This window comes from Photinus pyralis, unplaced genomic scaffold (genome assembly GCF_008802855.1).
Source record: "Photinus pyralis isolate 1611_PpyrPB1 unplaced genomic scaffold, Ppyr1.3 Ppyr1.4_LG1, whole genome shotgun sequence".
Taxonomy (NCBI): Eukaryota; Metazoa; Arthropoda; class Insecta; order Coleoptera; family Lampyridae; genus Photinus; species Photinus pyralis.
Window position 1 is genome coordinate 60860633 of NW_022170249.1, and position 18851 is coordinate 60879483.

At 32.8% G+C, this 18851-nt stretch overlaps 5 protein-coding genes and 1 long non-coding RNA gene across 8 annotated transcripts; 2 read left to right on the top strand and 4 right to left on the bottom strand.

Moving 5' to 3' along the window:
• The first annotated feature begins 428 nt into the window (after window positions 1-428).
• LOC116164890 lies at window positions 429-2905 on the top strand. Its single transcript, XM_031479141.1, has 4 exons — window positions 429-656; window positions 926-2282; window positions 2334-2531; window positions 2585-2905. Exons 2-4 carry the CDS (start codon window positions 2064-2066, stop codon window positions 2903-2905), a joined length of 738 nt encoding a protein of 245 aa, XP_031335001.1. The 5' UTR covers window positions 429-656; window positions 926-2063.
• Window positions 2906-3606: 701 nt separating this feature from the next.
• Window positions 3607-4292, bottom strand: LOC116164899 (putative nuclease HARBI1). Its single transcript, XM_031479150.1, has 2 exons — window positions 4029-4292; window positions 3607-3989 (listed from the first exon to the last, which is right to left on the bottom strand). Exons 1-2 carry the CDS (start codon window positions 4159-4161, stop codon window positions 3607-3609), a joined length of 516 nt encoding a protein of 171 aa, XP_031335010.1. The 5' UTR covers window positions 4162-4292.
• Window positions 4207-5553, bottom strand: LOC116164910 (putative nuclease HARBI1). Its single transcript, XM_031479161.1, has 4 exons — window positions 4743-5553; window positions 4494-4690; window positions 4285-4432; window positions 4207-4233 (listed from the first exon to the last, which is right to left on the bottom strand). The coding sequence occupies exons 1-4, from the start codon at window positions 4977-4979 to the stop codon at window positions 4207-4209; spliced, it is 609 nt and encodes a 202-aa protein (XP_031335021.1). The 5' UTR covers window positions 4980-5553.
• A 720-nt stretch (window positions 5554-6273) lies between these two features.
• On the top strand, window positions 6274-11528 carry LOC116176268. Of its 3 annotated transcripts, XM_031494762.1 has the most exons (9): window positions 6274-6387; window positions 9915-10132; window positions 10193-10408; window positions 10501-10578; window positions 10626-10682; window positions 10737-10811; window positions 10865-11088; window positions 11141-11300; window positions 11350-11528. In XM_031494762.1, exons 2-9 carry the CDS (start codon window positions 9922-9924, stop codon window positions 11481-11483), a joined length of 1155 nt encoding a protein of 384 aa, XP_031350622.1. In that variant the 5' UTR covers window positions 6274-6387; window positions 9915-9921; the 3' UTR covers window positions 11484-11528. The 3 variants fall into 3 exon arrangements, with proteins under 3 accessions (XP_031350622.1, XP_031350614.1, XP_031350630.1); XM_031494754.1 differs by lacking the exon at window positions 6274-6387 and having other exon boundaries at window positions 8682-10132; XM_031494770.1 differs by lacking the exons at window positions 6274-6387; window positions 11350-11528 and having other exon boundaries at window positions 8684-10132; window positions 10865-11096; window positions 11141-11294.
• A 3842-nt stretch (window positions 11529-15370) lies between these two features.
• Window positions 15371-17437, bottom strand: LOC116176613. Its single transcript, XR_004146476.1, has 3 exons — window positions 17365-17437; window positions 16239-16428; window positions 15371-16072 (listed from the first exon to the last, which is right to left on the bottom strand). It is a non-coding gene; the product is annotated as an uncharacterized LOC116176613 (long non-coding RNA).
• A 432-nt stretch (window positions 17438-17869) lies between these two features.
• Window positions 17870-18548, bottom strand: LOC116164914. Its single transcript, XM_031479175.1, has 3 exons — window positions 18347-18548; window positions 18069-18284; window positions 17870-17979 (listed from the first exon to the last, which is right to left on the bottom strand). Exons 1-3 carry the CDS (start codon window positions 18546-18548, stop codon window positions 17870-17872), a joined length of 528 nt encoding a protein of 175 aa, XP_031335035.1.
• Window positions 18549-18851: the final 303 nt, after the last annotated feature.

An 18851-nucleotide genomic window follows, 5' to 3' on the forward strand; every position in this document is an offset into this window, starting at 1 on the left:
AACATTTTAATCACATCACAGCACATCGCACTATGACTACATCCGCGCTCCGGACCGGTAGCTTAAGACTGCTGATTTAAAATGGAACTGCTATTCCAGGCAAATTTTGCATTTTCAACACTCCTGGGTGTTAAATTTGTTCGTGATTGTATTAATAACACGGTATGGTGTTAGTAGCAACAACAATACTGCGAATAAAGTTTGTGTAAGATGACTTTGACACTAGTAAAATGCTGTAAACCCAATTTTTAATAAATGAACATCCTAAAAACCTTTTCTTGAATTTTTTTTTGTTAAAGTCACACGCAATGTGTGCATAGTAGTGGGTGTTAATAATGAATGTTAGTATTACTTACAAGAGTGTAAAAATTAACACTCGTTTACTTAACCACTCAAAGAATCTTATTCTCCATTACAACATTTTTTACTGTGTATTTGTTTAGTAATGTATACTTAAAATTTAAAAAAAAAAGCTTTTTTATCTCAAGTAATTTAATTATACATTTTTAGATGAAGGCATCAACGATGAAAGTTTCTATTTGCTTGCTGAGAGCACTATGATTGCCTTAATGCCTAAGGCTGGGCCGCGTTTGATTTAAAAAAAAAAGTATCAAGCACACATTTGCCAGACACCAGAGACAGATTACATAAACGAGGTATGTTGTATATATATATATATATATATATAGTTTTCACTCTTTAAAGATTTGGTATAATGGGTGCAAGTACATATTAAATGCTTGAAATTAAATGTACCTATAAAAATTAAAAAAATTTGTTATTGTATAATTTTATAATAATTTTTAATTTTATTTGCTTCTTATAAGAGGTAAATTTTGGTTTTTTAAGAGTAGTACTTATAAAAATGCAAATTGACACTTATTTTATACAAATATAATATACAAACTGTTTTTATTTTTTATAGATCTCGGTTATCCCATCACCATCTGCAGGGTCTAGTTCTGTGTATACTGATTCTACGACTTCAAACGTTTCGTTTCAAACAGCAAGTGTACCTTCAAGCAACGTTTCATTCCCTTCATCTCAAGACTACATTTATGAACCTGACGACCAGCTGCTAGGATTATTAAATGCACCACTGAATTCGCAGATTTCTCAAAAGCAACAATTAGCAGAAATTGTTACTAAAAAACGGAAATCATCAACTTTTACATCAGCAAATGTATGTATTATAAAATTTAAATGTAACTTTTTTAATATAAAGTGTTTCCTCAGAGATTAGAGGATTTGCTCCGAAAACATCCAGATGGTAGAATATTACTATTAAGTAAAAACAAATTAAACAATGATTTGAGACAAAAACTATGTAAACTGGTAGTAAATGATTTACTTTCTTCAAATGAAACATATGAGTAAGTTTGAAATGGTTTAGTATCGTGTGAATAACATTTATTTTATTAGAATAAGAAGAGAACAATTTATTAAGGCGACCGATGACATTGTAGAACTATTTCCGTTTGAACTACGAGAAACATACTATGTTCCATATTCTTCTAAAAAGACTGGGTTACGGATGCCAGCAAGAGGCAAGTTATGGTGCCGTTATTTAAATGTTAAAGCAGCATTACGTATGGCAAATCAATCATTAATTAAATTAGATACACAGCCGTCTAATGACAAAGAGAATCAACCTGAAAACATAGTCGATGATATTCAACAAGATTTAATCTTTTTAAAATCTGCAACTGAACCTCATCTTCGTGTGCTAAATGCTTGGGAACAAACTTATCAAATCAGATACAGATTGTATTACAACACACCAGGGCCTCGATTCTTGAGTACAGTAGAATAGAACGTTCCCCGACGATTATTCCCTCGTTTTGTTCTCTCCTCAACCTTACACGCTATTCTGTACTTTTGGGGAGTAGAGCTTTTCGATAGAACGCACAATGCAGCGTTGCCAAGGTTCTCAACCAATCACATGTTGGCATTTACGTAAACAACTACCTAACCTCTATTGTACGTACTTTAATGTGTATTACATTTTTGGTTTTATTTTCTATTCATAACGTTTACGTGTGCTTACAACTATAGACTTTATTATGGATGCAAGTGATACGACTCAAAAAAAATGCGGCAGTATAAATGCTGCTCAAAAGCAGACATTAACAGATTTTGTGTTCGAACACAAGGAAATGTATGTGGGAAAATTTACAGCTACATACACAAAGGCGGTAAGCGAAAAACTATGGCAAGAAGTAACGGTCCTGTTAAACAGTATACCCGGAGGTCCAAGTAAAGATTGGAAACTTTGGCGTAAGGTAAAAACTGTGTTTATAAAATGCTTTATAATTTATGTACGTTACTTTTAGACCTGGATTGATTTAAAAAAAAATACCAAGGCCAAATTGTCTCGGGCCAGGAACTACGCTGCAGGTACAGGGGGTGGTCCGCCCCTACCTGAGATTGATACATCCACTGATTCCAAAATATTGGAAATTTTATCCCCCGTGTGCGTAACTGGTGATAAAGACATCGTGGAATCGCAGGTGATTTTGGATGATGAAATGGTTAGTATAATCATCGTGTTTAAGTGCAATTTTGCATAGTTATATTATTGTAGCACCCTGTGATGGATGTGGATATGGAAAATAAATATATAGAGGTTCCATCAGTCACAATTGATGTTCCATGCGCCTCCACATCAACAGCCAATGATGTACCTACCTGTACACCTGTGCATGAGAGAAATACTCCAAGAATGAAAAAAAGTTCAAAATCGGCAAGACTTCACTCTTCGATTGCAAACCACGATAAATTACTCAAACTAAACCAAGAAAAATTGGCTATGGAAAGCGACTACAAAAAACGGAAGCTGGAAATTTTAGAACAAATGATGAAGGATAAAAGAAGTTACCAAGAAAAAAAAATTGGATATTCTTGAGGTAGCCTCAGACGCAATTATAAAAATTGCAGATAATTTAAGTGCAATGCAGGATTAATGTAATTTTATTGAATATTAGGTTTAACATTTTTGTATTAACACGTTGAGTGCCACGAGAAATTTTTGAAAATTTTTTATCGGGCCAAAAACTATTTTAAGCATTTTCGGATATGTTCTGGCGGGTATAATGGCAAAAAGTTATAAATATCATGATACAGTGTGTAAAGCGATGGGGTATACAAGAGGGAATTCTTTTTAAATATTGATTTATGAAAAAATTTATTCTTCATGATATTTTTTGCTTGCTTTGAAAGTACCAATAACGTTTCGATAATCTAAAATTTATTTATAAAAATTTGGAAAAATAATAAAATTAATTTTTTTTAATTGAAAGTTATCATTCTACATTATAATTAAGATAGAGTATTACTATCAAACCACAAACAATCGAAACGTTATTGGTACTTTCAAAGCAAGCAAAAAATATTATGAAGAATAAATTTTTTTCATAAATCAATATTAAAAAAAAATTCCCTCTTGTATACCCCATCGCTTTACACACTGTACATTTGTTTATTTAAAAATAAAAATAATAAATTTAATAAAAACTGCTGCAACTACCGAGTGGTCCCTAGGGACCGCCGTGGCCCTATCAGATATGTGACGAGCGGCCCCCACGGACCGCTGCGGCGCTAAACGTGTTAAAGATGATTTTGTATTATATTTTGCTGTAATCTCCTTGCTGCTATAAGATCAGGGTTTATCCCACCGGGTTGACCTCTCACTTCTGCTGCAAAAATCCCGTAATCGGGATGATCTATAAACTGGTCGTAACGGAGCTCCGGGACAGCATATGCAATACACATATTGTGTAACACAACACAAGCATTGACAATACGTGCAGCTACTGTCGGAGTATAATGTAACACTCTGTGCCGTAACAAACATCGGAAACGATTCTTTAACACCCCATTACACCTCTCAATTAAACTGCGAATACTGCATATCCTATCATTGAAACGTTCTTCCCCACCTGCTTGTGGGTTCGGGATAGGTGTCAGCAACCAAGGACGTGTAGGATATCCTATAATGATATTTATTATTTACTTTGTACAAAATGTACCTGAATCGCCTAAAAGGTAAAAAACATTACGCGCATCTCGACGGTACATTGCTTCCATGACTTGAGACACTGCGGAATGTCTCCAAATATAAGCATCATGAGTGCTCCCCGGAAACCTAGCATTCACATTCATGATACGTAATGATTCATCACATATCTACAAAACATGTCACATCATTTACATATTCAAGGCCTGGCCTACCTTCTGTCAATGAAAAGGTACTACATGCATTATTAAATCAGCACTACATATTACCAATTGAACATTTAAAGAATGGTAATTTTTCCTATTAATGTAAGCTCTCTCGGCATGTTCTGCATCTTCTACGAAAGGGGCAATTATTGCAATGTGGGTGCAATCGATGCAGCCGATTACACCTGGGAAATGATATTTGTCATAAAACCTAAAATAAATGTACCTACCTATATAGCTCTATCTATAGGTTAAATGCCGTAGACAATCACCTGCGCCTTAAACTTTCAAAGTCTGCCAGATTTCGAGGAAAATGTACCCATGCATTAAATACCTCTGGTGCATTTAGGGCTTCGCAAACTTCAGAAATGCACCTACTCATGCTGGCTTGACTGATACCAACATATTCACTTGACCCTGTTAGTTCCTGATAACTGCCCGTAGCCAGAAATCGTACTGTTGCTAGTACCTTAAAATATGTTAGATATATGAGAAACATGATAGTCGCAATTTCTATTCACCTTTGTTTCTACACTTAAAGCAGACCTACGAGTAGGCTGTTGTAAATGAGGAGTTAATGTCTCTATTACATCTCGCATCAATGGTTTCGTTAACCTGAACAACTTCACAAATTTTTGGTCAGACAGCAAGAATGGATTTTTTCTAATGAAGGTTTCTCTTTCCAATTGTTGTTCTTGTTCGGCATCCTGAATATTATTGATTATCTGATCCCACAAAATTACATCCTCTAACTCCATTACAGCAAACACTATGAAGTTTAGAAACAATCAAATATAGTAAAATCTGAGGGAATCCTTCACTCGACGGTAAAATAGATAGGTTATGCGAGGTTCACTACTAAACTCCCTACAAATTGGTAATAGAACAGTTTTCATCCCCGGGGAAACGCGTGGGAGTAGAAAGAACAGTCAAGAATACAAATTTGCGACAGTGAGAGAACCACGCCCACTTTCTCTCGGTAGTTCTACTCCCCGAAAATCAAGAATCAGGGCCCAGAAGGAGATAATTTGTTTGATATTTTTCCATGCTTGAAATGTTCATATGGTTTAGATTTGGTAAGGGGACTCAAATGTAATTAATTTTTTTAAATACTGATTTACTTTTTTTAGTTGGAAACTGATTTTAATCAAAAATATCCAGACAAAATTGACATAATTTATTCAACGTGGCCCAATGTTGCACAAGCTATATTAAAAGAGGTTAAAGAACGGAAAATTGAGCCACCTGCTAATGAAGGTTTGTATGATTTTAATGAAAAGTGCCTCAATTTTTATTTTTAATATTTGATTGGAATAAAATATAGTTTGAGTAATCACAAAAATAAATATTTAGATGCAGCATGTCGCATGTTTAAAATATTTTATTAAATTATTTTTCCTTATTCTTGTTTTTAATTGCAGATATATCTACTCAAGCGCTATTAATACTGCCATACCTATTCTCTCCAGTTACACTTAAAAAGAGCACCAAGGATCCAAGAAAAAATTGGCGACCTACACGAACAGAAATTCAGAACAGTTTCTTCTTTGCAGTGAAGGTTAATTAAGACAACAGTGTTCTGTTTACTAATGTTCATTTTAGGATAACCTTGAATTGCAAGAAGTGATCCAAAGAAGACAAGCACAATTAGCCCATATAGCACACGATGTCCATTGGATATCCATTTTGTTTCCATGATACATCCAGTATGTCCATGGATATCAGACGGACATTCATTGAATATACTTTATTGTAATTCCTATGGACAAATGCGGATGTATGTCCATTGGTTATCCTTCCATGTTATTACTTTGACGAAAGATTCATTGAATATCCACTGGATATAACTCCAGTGGACATACTATTTTATATAATAATGTGACATATGACATACGTAATATAATTTCTGTTTATTGTGTGTCAAAGCATGGCACTAAAAAAATATCGATTTTCGTATTAGAAAATAGTACTGTTGAAGATTTCAAATTTCCCATACTGGTGACGTCACGTCCACGCGACGCCGATCGGGCCGATCCGCATGCGCATCGCATCTTGTATAGACTACAGATAGATCGCGTGTTGCTATAAATAACAGTTTTCCGCCAAAAAGCAAAATTTTAGATTTATTGTGTATAGTGCAGTAAACATTTGGTTTTCCTATTAAAGGTAAGAACGTTTTATTTATTTAATCACTAAACGTATGCTACGCACATCTTAATAATTATTTGTTTGTGTGGCAATTTGACATAACCTCAATATTATATACCGGGAAATTGCATTATGCCGAAAATTTTACAAAAAACGTACAGAAAAGCGAGAGACATGGTCGATGTTTCAATATACATGGCCTCATCTTCTACTTCATCTACTTGTAATAATTCAGATGTAAAAAAAATACCGAAATACCTCATAGATCATTAATTGAAGACGACGGTTCAGATCATATGCAATTATTGATAACAAATCAATGTGTCTACCAAGAATCAGTTATTGATGTGAACACATCTACTTCTTCATTGTTCAACTCAGATTATTCATCTGATTCTGCTACATCCGAAGATGAATCGAGGCATTTTGATAACGACGCCGATGACCACGACTCTACTAAAGTGGAGATGGGTAATAAGCCAATCGATTTGAATTCACAAATAAGTGAATGGGTATTCAAACACAACATTACTTTGTCGGCTTTATCAGATATTTTAAAAATCTTTAAAAATGGTGGCGATTACAATAATTTGCCATCAGACGGTAGGACATTATTGAAAACTCCTAGATGTGTGTTAAAAGAATTGGTTAATCCAGGGGAGTATTATCATTTCGGTTTGTTAAATTGTATAGAAAGACTTCTTGCAAAGTACAAACTTTCCCATTCTTTAAAATTAGTTGAAATTTATGTAAATGTTGATGGCTTGCCGATATCAAAAAGTTCTTCTAGCCAGTTATATCCAATACTGTGCTCTCTTGTTCAAAATCCTCAACACGTTGAAACAATTGGACTTTATCATGGAAACGCAAAGCCTGATACCGCTAACTGCTATCTTAGAAAATTTGTGAATGAAGTAGTGTATTTAACGAACAACGGTTTCATTAATAATGGCCACTTCTACAATTTTAAGATTAAAGCATTAATTTTTGATGTTCCCGCTAAATCATTTTGCACTGGTACTGTTGGGCACACAGGTTATAGTTCCTGTTCTAAATGTAACATTCGAGGGATATACCACAATAATAGAGTCTGTTTCCCCCCTGAACGTGATATTCAACTTCGTACACATCATGACTTTATTTCTAAATCTGATCCTGAACACCATGCAAACACTTCAATCTTGGAAGAAATACCAGATTTTGATATGATACAAGACATCCCCCTAGATTACATGCATTTAATTTGTCTTGGGGTTATGCGTAAATTACTTATTCTTTGGACAGGAGCTGCTAAACCTCCCTCTAAAATGTCTTCAAGAGATACTAAAACATTATCTGCTGCCCTAGTAAACAACTCTAGCAATGTTCCATGTGAGTTTGTACGAAAATCTCGATCTCTTGAAGAACTTAAAAGATGGAAAGCGACTGAGTTTAGACAGTTTCTTTTGTATACAGGGCCTGTATTATTAAAAGATATTGTTAGTAGGGACATGTATTTAAATTTTCTATGCCTACATGTAGCTGTAACAATTTTATCGACAAAAAGGTACATCGCTGTAGATCTTGATTATGCTCGTTCTTTGCTAGTATATTTTGTGCAGACGTATGTGACTTTATACGGAAAACAACACGTTTCTCATAATGTACACAATTTACTACATACAGGGTGGTGACTTGCGTAACGCATCATAGGAATTTCAATGTAAAATTCATAACATGCGATTATTGGCTCCCCAAATTATTTTAGAGCAAAAATGTATTAAGGTTTTTTGTAGAAAACAATTTTTTACGTCACTCAACCGTATTAGTTTTCAATTTTTTACATAATAAAGACGGAAAATTGGAAAAATAAAACCCGCATCTTTTTCAGTAATCTGCGATGCCATGGAATTTTCTAAAACAAAAAGCTAGATATCCAGTTATCAATTAGCAGCAGTTCGAAATGGATTTTATGATCGACTTGGTTACTGTATTGCAGTTAATAGTGACTTATTCGAACATTTATTGTAAATTGTTATATTAGGAAACCGTTTTTAGTAATTTGGTCTTTCTTTATGTTGAATTCGCTGTTCTAAATATAATACTTTTTGATAGAATTTGATTTCTTTTATAGCAGACATTCCATGGCATGACGGATATTGACGTAGTTTTTGTATTATAAAATTCCATGGCGTCACAGATTATTGAAAAAGATGTGGGTTTTATTTTCCAATTTTCCGTCTTTATTATACAAAAAATTGAAAACTAATATGGTTGATTGACGTAAAAAATTTTTTTCTACAAAAAAACTTAATACATTTTTGCTCTAAAATAATTTGGGGAGCCAATAATCGCATGTTATGAATTTTACATTGAAATCCCTATGATGCGTTGCGCAAGTCACCACCCTGTATAGTTGATGATGTTGCAAGATTTGGTCCATTACATAATTTCAGTGCATTCCCTTTTGAGAATTACATGCAAAAAATAAAAAAACATTTGCACAAGCAAGATAAACCTTTGTCACAAATTGTTAAACGGATGACAGAATTAAATTCAGCTACAAGTGATACACTTCCACAAGAAAAACCAAAAAAGGTCGCTTATAATGAGCATAATGATGGTCCATTATTACCGGGAACTTCTTGCCCACAGTATAAAAAACTGTTGTGTGAAAATTATGTATTAAAATTAAAAGAAGGTGATAATTATTGTGCACTGTTGGATGGAACGGTGGTTCAAATTAAAAATTTCGTAACTGGTATTGATGGAGGATTGGTTTTAATTGGGAAGAAATATCGTAATTTAGAAAATCTCTATCACAGGCCATGTAATTCATCTGAATATGGAATCTACTTAGGTAGCAATTTATCAAATCTTAAAATGTGGAATGTGAAGGAAATTGCCTTTAAGTATTTTCCAGTTTATACCTCTGTTAATCAAGTCGAGCATCAAGTTGGTCTCATTCCAATTATTCATTGCAATGAATTTTAAAACAAATGCTATCTTTACCTTTTGCGTTTTTAATAATAGGTACCTATATACTTGTTTTTTAGATAATTAATTAAAATAATTAAATTCAATTATCCAATTTAATTTATTATATTATTGTTCATTCTCATCCCACCTTGCTCACTAGTTAATATAGTATAGTTAAAGTAGCCATTCAATAATATTAGATTTTTAATGCATGATAGTGTACATACACAATTAAAATGTGTTTGCATTTTACTTTACTAATTTTTCTATTTACATGTCACAACCATCCAGCCGCGGATCCAAGGGGGGGCGATTGGGGTGACCGCCCCCCCTGAGAATTTTCGTATGAAGCAACAAATGCCCCAAAATTAAGAAAAATCGCCCTCCTTAATATTCACAGAGAACTTGTCGAAGATGACAATTTTGCACACCATGTACTTGATCGGTTTGCTAATTCCAAAAATAGAAGACTTGACATTATCTTGTAAATATTTCTTTATAAATTGCGTTAAAACTCAGAATCTTTACTTTTATTTAATCGCCCCCGGTGAAAACTTCTTCTGGATCCGCGCCTGCAACCATCAAAGTTTCAAGATGCCCAACTGGAAAATTGTTAAATTCATAAAGGATTGCACAATCGAGGCAGTTCCATGTACGTGGATTTTAGCAGAAGATAACAGTCTTTGCTACTGGCCACCGGCAACATATACAACGGAGTCTCTTACTGTAGCGCTGAAAAACCATGATGAACCCGAAGACAATTGGCCCTTATATAAGATTTGTCATTATGTAAATAATACATATGGTATGCATATTTTATGTCTTATAGTAATATTGGTAATCTCATAAGTGACAATTATTTCAGAATCATATTCTTTGGCTGTGAGTAAACGGTTAAAAGCTAAGAAAAACAATAATATCGAAAACCTCGCCTCCGACTCCGACACTACTTCCAAGAAAAAAAGAAAACATGTAATGAAAAGAGTCCTGTCTTCGTCGGATGATGACAGTGATGAGAGAGTAGTCAATTCTCGGGTCAGTTGCTTGCCGATGCCACCTAAGAAAAATGCTCGGAAAAATGGTAAACTTATCTTGTTTCGTAGTTTTCTTCCTCTTGTTTTGCGAATATGAATTATGTGTATTTATAGCATTGTGAAAATAATTTGGTTGTAGGTTCTGATACAAATGTATGCAATCATGTAAATGACGAAGTTGAGGAAGTGGATGCCCCTAGACCAATTACTAACATAGGTAGGTATTATTTCAAATTTATAGGATGTAAAATTGATAAATTGTAGATACACCTCAGCGTCCACCTAAAGATCAAAATAAAAATGGAAATACATTGGGTGCAGGTAATTAACAAGGAAATGTATCCACCAAATAGAGTATAAAATACAATTTTTTAGGTGTCTCTGATGTAAACTACTGTGAAGAATGCAGTTTGTGTCCAAGGCACAGGCAACGGGAAAACGATGCTGAAGGTTCCTATTTCTTCATATTGAAATGTGACAATACCTAATTCTTATCTTTTTAGCTGGATTGAAAATGCAGAAAGAAATATTACGGCAACAACGCCTCATTAAAGGGATGATTATGGATGTAGTAGAAGAATTGCATAGTATTAAAAACAAAAACAATTCAACAACTGAAGTTACTACGAATTCCATTTTCTCCCAATTGACATTGCCAGCCAATGATCCGAATGATTTGGTGGCACTGGAAGATTACTTAAGCGAGGAGAGCAACTTCAAAGCAGCAGTAAAAAGGTTTATTACTACTTAATGGTGTTCCACATAATATATAATTACAGGTGCATGAAAGGTCGAATGTAGGAGGCAATAATTTATATGAATTTGCGAAGCGAATTGTATCTAGTTTCATGACTGACAAAATCGCAACAAATTATACCTATTATGGACTGCGTAACAAACAAAATTTTTCAAAATTACGCCTTTGTACACTAATCTTGGGTAAGGGGTAGATTTTACACTAAAAAAAACTTATTTTTGGATTTTACAGACGCCAGAAAAATGAATAAGCAATTTGGAAATGCCTCTGTTAAAGAAGTGGAAGAGTGTGTAATGAAATGGTTGCGGAGATCAAAAGAAAGATCTGAATTCAAGTTAAAGAAAAATAACATGAATGATATGTAATTATTAATAAACGTTTATTATTAAAGGCTTCTCTGGTTAAAATAGTTTCGTTAATTTTGTTGTGGTGACTCAATATCCATCACGGTACGGAAGTGAATGTCCATTGTACATACAGAATAAATCGTGAAACTTGTCCACTGGAATTACAAAGATGATATTCATAGGATATCCAAAAAGTCAATTCTATGGATATCCATACTTGTGTCATCTGGAACTCCAATGAATATCCATTGAATGTACATTGTTTTCCATCAGGATATCCACTGGATATTACGACTGCTGGAAACTTTACTTCCATATGATATCCATTGGATATGTTTGTGCTATATGGGAGAGAACATTGATTTACCTATGCAACCATTTATTGTTATAGAAGGGGAAGATTTTTATATTTCACTCAACGACAACAAATACAAGTACGAATCTTCAACGAGGGCATTAGAAATTTTGTTTAAAGCAATCCATGCGCTGAATCTCAAATATTGCATGTCGTCACCCCAGTATTATCTTGTTCTATGTCCATTTTTGGACTTTATACAACCAAATGCTTGACAAATTTTAAAAAAATTATCTTGTTCATTATCCGTTGAAATAACAGTATTATCCTGGTGTATAACAAAGTTTTAAGTAAATGATTGGACTATATCCTTAAAATTTCGGGTACGTTATAGAATTATCTTGTTCCGTTCATTCCTTAAGAATTATTATGTTCTATAAACCATACAGCCTCATTTTGTTCTATATCCATTTGAAACCTTTATTAGTAATGTTTTGTTCTATATCCATACGCACACCATTCATTGTTTAGTTAAGTTGTTCTACGGTTTTAATTTACTCTGACCTAATAATGGACAGTGAATTTAGTTCTATTCCCCGTAGCAAACCTTCTGAATGCCCTTCGGAGGCCTGGAAGTAAGTAACATTTTGAAATAATTTCTAAATTGAAATGTGTTTGTACCTACATAACCTCAAACTTTTGAATTAATCTAACGTACCTACTTAACTTTTTCAGTGAGTTGGCTGTAATAATCAACAATGTTATTGACGAAAATGACTATCCCTGTAATACTGAACAAGTAATATTAGAAATAACTGATGTTAATGAAGATGGACACGTTATGGCAGTTACAGGTTTGGATATTGTTAACACAGACTCTTCTCCAGATGCTTAACTCTTATTTAATTTCAGAAACTGTTCAAGAAATACTACCAAATAATGTACAGACCGATCCTGATTATGTTCCTGAAAAAAATAGTGAAAGTGAAAAGTTATCTGGAAATGAAGAGCAAGTAATTATTGCCGAAGAACCACAAAACGGTTCAGACAAAGTTTTAACCCGCAAGCGAAACAGAAATCCAACCAAATGGAAACAAAATATTAGAAAGTCTAAGCGACAAAGAGGAGAAGCATATTTGGATTCTAAAGGTACTTTAAAACCACCCAAGAATGTTAAAAATGAAACATGCCATTCAGAAAAGTGTGGATTTAAATGTTCACAAGCCATTACCAATGAAGAAAGAGGCCACATTCATAGGCAATTCTGGAAACTGAACGATGAAAAAAAAGTACATTTCTACTCAAAACATATAAAACGTGTCACACCTTTAAGAAAGAGAACTGCGGAGGAATCGAGCAGAAAAAAATACAGCTACGAATACCATTTTGTAGTCTCAGGAGTGAAGATTCGGGTGTGCCAAGAGTATTTCTTAAATACTCTAAACATAAGCAAAAACAGGGTGTATTACTTTTTTAAGAAAAATAAAGATGAGGATGTACCAAACTCCCCCACCCAAGGTAAACACAAGAAAAAATTCATACCAGTTGCAAAAAAAGATGAAGTAAGATCACATATTAAATCATTTCCATCAATTGACTCCCATTACTGTAGAGCTCTGACTAAAAAAAAATATTTAGAGCGTGGTATAACCTTACGTAAAATGTATGATTTATACAGATCTTCAACGGAAAATCCTGTTAAATTCCATATGTACTCGGAGATATTTAACACGGAATTTAATATAAGCTTCTTCAAGCCTAAAAAGGATCTTTGCGACAAGTGCGAACTGTTCAAGATACTAAAGGAACCAACTGAAGAGGAAATCGTAAAACAGGAAGAACACATAAAACGCAAGAATATTGGAAAACAAGAAAGGGACAGAGACAGAAAAAAATTTATTGAGGATGACACGGTAGGGGTAATAACTTTTGATTTACAAAATACTTTTTCACTCCCTAAGGCCAATGTATCAAATTTTTACTATAAAACTAAGCTATCTTGCTATAATTTAACTGCTTATTTGGATAAAACTAAATTTGTTTATAATGCAATCTGGCACGAGTTTATTGCTGGACGTGCTGGCATTCATATCGCCAGTGGAATATTTCGAATTTTAAAACAAGTAATGGTAGACAATACAAATTTAAAAAGACTTATTTTGTGGTCCGATAGTTGCGTGCCACAAAATAGAAATTCCGTGATGACGTTTGCTATACAGAATTTTTTGAAGTCCAAATACAGTAAAGGTCTTGAAATTGTTGAACAAAAATTTAGCGAACCTGGACATGGTAATGTCCAGGAAATAGATTGTGCACATAGTTGCATAGAAAAACACATTCGAAATTTAGAAATATGGAGTCCCATGTCTTTAGTCAGAGCCCTATTGTCTATTCCTTCATCATGGAAATTTAAATTCAAAGTATTGCAAATGAAACAGACCGACTACTTCAATTTTCAGAAAATGAGTAAACTACTCAGTTATGGCACAATACCATACACTAGAGTGAAACATATTATTTATACAAAAAAAGATGTCAATAATGTAGAATATAAAGAAATGTTTGAGGGTGGTATGCATAAAACCAAAATTTGTGTGTTGAAACAACAAAATTTAACTAGACATGAGCGAAAAGATATATTATGTGACTTATATAATTTTTCATGTGATGTACCATTGGCTGATTTGGAAATTAATATATCTGATTTAAAACGACAGCACTTAACTGAAATGAAGTCATATATTCCTCATGATACTGAAAAAATCTTTTATGAAACATTGTTAGCGATAAAAAACACTCCGAAAAAAATAACCACAGAGAAAAAGAAAAACAAGCGTATTGTTACTGCAGATAAAGTTGCCAGAAGTACCAAGAGTTCAATGAAGAGGAATAACACTAAAAACAAGAAATCAAAAGAAGCAAATACCAAAAAAAAACCAAAAAAATCCACCACAAAAACAAAATAGTTTATTTTACATTTTCATTTTTTTAATAATAAATTGATATGCACAAAATATTATTTTTAAGTTTATGTTTTGAATTTTTTGAATTATCTGTTATTTTCTGTACCTACGCAATAAAGTTTAATTAAGTTTACTCTTTTTTTGAAAATATTATTACTTACGTGAGTTTAATATTACCTACTTAAAACAGAAATAAAGGATGTAGAACAAATTCATGTTATAAAAATGTGCTATATCCATTAGTTTTTCCTAAATTTACGGAAAGTGTCATTTTTGTTCTATATCCAAAATAATAAAACGCTATTATTAACAATAAATGCTCAGTTGTTATCAACGTTATATAACAGAACATTACCTATAACATGAACAATGTTTATGTAAAAAAATTTTAGAAATCCGAGATGAAGAAGGTAAGTTATAAAGAAAAATATATTCTTTTGCAGTTTCCCAAAACAGGTGTTTTGGGATATAGCGCAAGATAATACTGGGGTGACGATGTGAGTCAAAACATATTTGGCATTTTATTGAGGAAATAGTTTTTCAAATACCAGTATCAAATAAAAATACTAGTACAGCATCAGTTGTGGCAGATATAAAATTTCATTTAGAAAGCGCCTAAACTTAATGCATAATGTTTCTCTGTGGATATTGTACAAATACTTTTGCTGACATTAAGGCTCTAGTGTGTCATTTAAAACATCTGCATGGTTTTGATAATAGTTCAACATTTAAGTGTGGTGAATTAACTTGTTTCAGAAATTTTACAAATTTAAACTCCTTCAAGAAACATTTGAAATCTCACAAAAGTATTGATTTAACTAGACTTGATCCTAATCAGGCTAATATTTTTGTAACAAAACCCGTCAACACAGTGCACCAAAACAAAGACGGTAATAATATACGTAAATTCTCCTATTCAGATACAGAAACAGAAATAAATGATGCGGAACCTTCATGTTCTTCTGTTAAAACAAGTGATGCTTTCAAATTCAATCTGTTTAAAGAGAAGCTAAATCAAAATGCTATTAATTTTGTCACATATTTTTTTAATGAATCTACATTAAACCGGAAAAATGTACAAGTAATAATCGAGTCTGTAGATAATTTACTACGGGAACCACTACAATTGTTTGAGTCAGAGTTATTAAATTTTATTGCTGATAATAACATTCATGATAATGAAACAAAAATAATCACCAAGTATTTTTCTCAGTTACGCAACATATTTAAAGATTTGCATACAGATTACCTTAGACTAAACTACCTTGAACGCGCCGAATATTATATTAAACCAATAGAATACGTAGTTGGAGATCGCTTAGACACTGTTTGTAATGGTATTGGTTTACCTAAAACATATAAAAGTCAATATATTTCTATAGGAAAAGTATTAACAAAGTTTTTAGAATTGCCATCAGTTTTTTCTGAAATTATGAAATACACAAATAAATTAAAGAATAATGATTTAATTTCTAACATAATACAAACTAAATTTTGGAAACAAAAAATTATTACCTTATCTGAAAACGACATTGCTTTACCAATTTTTCTTTATTTTGATGAGTTTGAATGTGGGAATCCTTTAGGATCTCACGCCACTATACATAAACTAGGAGCTGTTTATTTTTCGATTCCTTGCGTTCCTCCAAAATATAGAGCACAGGTTGAAAATATATTTTTGAGTATTTTATTCCACAGTTCAGATCTAAAAGAATTTGGAAGTGGTATGATATTCTCGAAATTAATAGATGAATTAATATTTTTGCAGAAAGATAGGATAACTATAACTGTTGATGATAAATTTTTAAACATTCGGTTTTATTTTACTCTATGCTTGGGTGATAATCTGGGACTAAATACTATGATGGGCTTTGTAGAGAGTTTTAGAGCAAATTATTTTTGTAGGTTTTGTAAATCCACACGTTCTGAAACTGAAACAGATATTTACCAAAAAAATAATTTGTTAAGGAATAGAGAAAACTATCATACGGATGTCAATTTAAACAATGTCACACTTACAGGAATTAAAGAAGATTGTATTTTTAACAGAATACCAACATTTCATGTAACTGAAAATTATGTAGTGGACCTATCACATGATATATTTGAAGGTGTAGCTGTTTTTGATGTTTCTGAATTACTTTATTATTTTGTGTATGTCGAAAAATTATTTAATACTGCCTAGGACTATAAACCACTTATGATTCGTCGTATGATTAATAAAGGTTATTGAATCTTGGGTTTACTACAGTTAAACTGTATAATAATGGCAATCTTATTTGTTTATTATCTGCTATGCAACGCTATATTTGGTATTATCAAATGATTAGTACCTGCAAATATACTATAATCCAAACATCTTTATTAGTGATAATTAAGTTGGTGTACCTACTACTGTAGGGACTCCCATAATAAGTACAATTAAGCTAAGTCAGAAGAACAAATTTACTTAGAATAATTAAACTTTTTATCTGTCCCATATAGTATTGAACTTTTTAATTGACTCTACTTTATTTTTAATAACCGTTATTATTCATTTTTCTCAGTGTACATTGATATCAGATTAAATTCTTTGCAAACACGTACCTGTATTACTATTCATAGTACCTACAAACATACAAAGGTCAAATTATTTGCTTACCTAGATTATCACATATACACAGAGGCACCTTTAGATAACACACACAAACGGCGAATTAAATTAATCACTAAACAATACACATTAACAAAATGAATGCCGTCCACTGTCCATTCACATGCGCAATTCGCTTACGAACATGATACCAAAAAGAGCTTACGAAACTAATCGAATGCGATCCCGAACGCAAGTTTCATTTATTTGATAAATACCCGCGAATTTCAAGCGATACGTATAATAACACAAAAGTTAAATTATCTATATTCTTTTAGGAATATAGAAACTTAGTTCACTTTCTAAGTAAATTGTATTTTTCAGAAAACCGGTAAACTTACATAAATTTAGGTTTAACCAAATAAAATAATTCATTAATTTAAATAAAATACTGAAAGAAAAAGGTGTCGCATTGTTATATGTTACCATTTGAGGTCAAATATCAGATAAATCGCTTGATTACAAACATGTAGTCAGTAATCAAGAATTAATTAGGCTGTGAAGTGGGATGGTGTCATGGCCACTCAAAGTACATCCACAGGATGTCCATTTCAAGTGAGCCTATGAACGTCCACAACAAAACGTCCATAGTATTTCCATTAGTTGTCCACGGACTACTGGACTCTGTGTGGTCACTTAGCGGACGTCCATCGTACAAACAGTGCTATCTGGGTAGTGTATGTGGATAACAACACAAAAATATAGGTACATACGTATAAAACTGGACTGAGATTCAAGATTTGACGATTTCAGACGAGGGAACCTCCTGGGCAATTTGTCCTCTTCTGATCCCGACTCTGAAGAGTGCTCGGAAGACGTCAATAACCGTCTTGGAGCTTTCCTTTTCCTTTTCGCTGTTTCATTATCTGTTTGTACATCAGACGTCACTTCTGTTAATTTAATTTTTTGTAAAGCTTTCTCATAATCATCTACAATTAAAATCGACATTGCTATTACCTACTATTGAACCATCACATGCAGCTACACTTACCCTCTTCAAAAAAAATACGTGAAACTTTATATAATTTCCAAGTGGTTTCGGATGGTGCTTCGTGGTTTTTTAAAGAACGATAGTATTGTTCTTGTGTTCTGTAAGGTGGCCAAAACACCTCCTGCTTTCTTGGCGTCAACCAACTTTTATTCACAATTGCGATAGTTTCTCCCTCTTCAAATTGCACACCTATGAATGGCATTCTAAAAGTTAAGCAAATTATTTTGATACCTATTCTGAATACATACTTACATAATGTAGCTGCTTAACACACGTCGTTGAAGTTAGCATCAGCTTCAGAAATGAGAAACGAATTTTTACAGTGGACCATATAAATACTTCGAAATTATAATTTATTACTAAAAAAAATAGGGTTAAAGGGTTAGTACCCAATTGTCAAAGATATAACTTTGCAAATATTTAAAATATAAGGGTATAATCTACCCTACACTAAAAACAAAACATTAAAAAATTCTTAGAGGGTAGAAAAAAAATTGTAACAAGT

What these genes read in the sequence shown, in the direction of transcription:
- LOC116164914 (XM_031479175.1), bottom strand. Translation starts at nt 18,548, where the DNA reads ATGCCATTCATAGGTGTGCAATTTGAAGAGGGAGAAACTATCGCAATT. An exon ending in ACGTATTTTTTTTGAAGAGG is followed by an intron (nt 18,285 to 18,346) that starts GTAAGTGTAGCT and finishes TTTTAATTGTAG; the next exon opens with ATGATTATGAGAAAGCTTTA. An exon ending in ATCTCAGTCCAGTTTTATAC is followed by an intron (nt 17,980 to 18,068) that starts GTATGTACCTAT and finishes GTGACCACACAG; the next exon opens with AGTCCAGTAGTCCGTGGACA.
- LOC116164910 (XM_031479161.1), bottom strand. Translation starts at nt 4,979, where the DNA reads ATGGAGTTAGAGGATGTAATTTTGTGGGATCAGATAATCAATAATATT. An exon ending in TTTGAAAGTTTAAGGCGCAG is followed by an intron (nt 4,433 to 4,493) that starts GTGATTGTCTAC and finishes CATTTATTTTAG; the next exon opens with GTTTTATGACAAATATCATT. An exon ending in ATTCTTTAAATGTTCAATTG is followed by an intron (nt 4,234 to 4,284) that starts GTAATATGTAGT and finishes TTTCATTGACAG; the next exon opens with AAGGTAGGCCAGGCCTTGAA.
- LOC116164890 (XM_031479141.1), top strand. Translation starts at nt 2,064, where the DNA reads ATGGATGCAAGTGATACGACTCAAAAAAAATGCGGCAGTATAAATGCT. An exon ending in ATTGGAAACTTTGGCGTAAG is followed by an intron (nt 2,283 to 2,333) that starts GTAAAAACTGTG and finishes CGTTACTTTTAG; the next exon opens with ACCTGGATTGATTTAAAAAA. An exon ending in TGATTTTGGATGATGAAATG is followed by an intron (nt 2,532 to 2,584) that starts GTTAGTATAATC and finishes ATATTATTGTAG; the next exon opens with CACCCTGTGATGGATGTGGA.
- LOC116176268 (XM_031494754.1), top strand. Translation starts at nt 9,742, where the DNA reads ATGACAATTTTGCACACCATGTACTTGATCGGTTTGCTAATTCCAAAA. An exon ending in GAAAAATGCTCGGAAAAATG is followed by an intron (nt 10,409 to 10,500) that starts GTAAACTTATCT and finishes ATTTGGTTGTAG; the next exon opens with GTTCTGATACAAATGTATGC. An exon ending in TGGAAATACATTGGGTGCAG is followed by an intron (nt 10,683 to 10,736) that starts GTAATTAACAAG and finishes ACAATTTTTTAG; the next exon opens with GTGTCTCTGATGTAAACTAC.
- LOC116164899 (XM_031479150.1), bottom strand. Translation starts at nt 4,161, where the DNA reads ATGAATGTGAATGCTAGGTTTCCGGGGAGCACTCATGATGCTTATATT. An exon ending in TTACCTTTTAGGCGATTCAG is followed by an intron (nt 3,990 to 4,028) that starts GTACATTTTGTA and finishes ATATCATTATAG; the next exon opens with GATATCCTACACGTCCTTGG.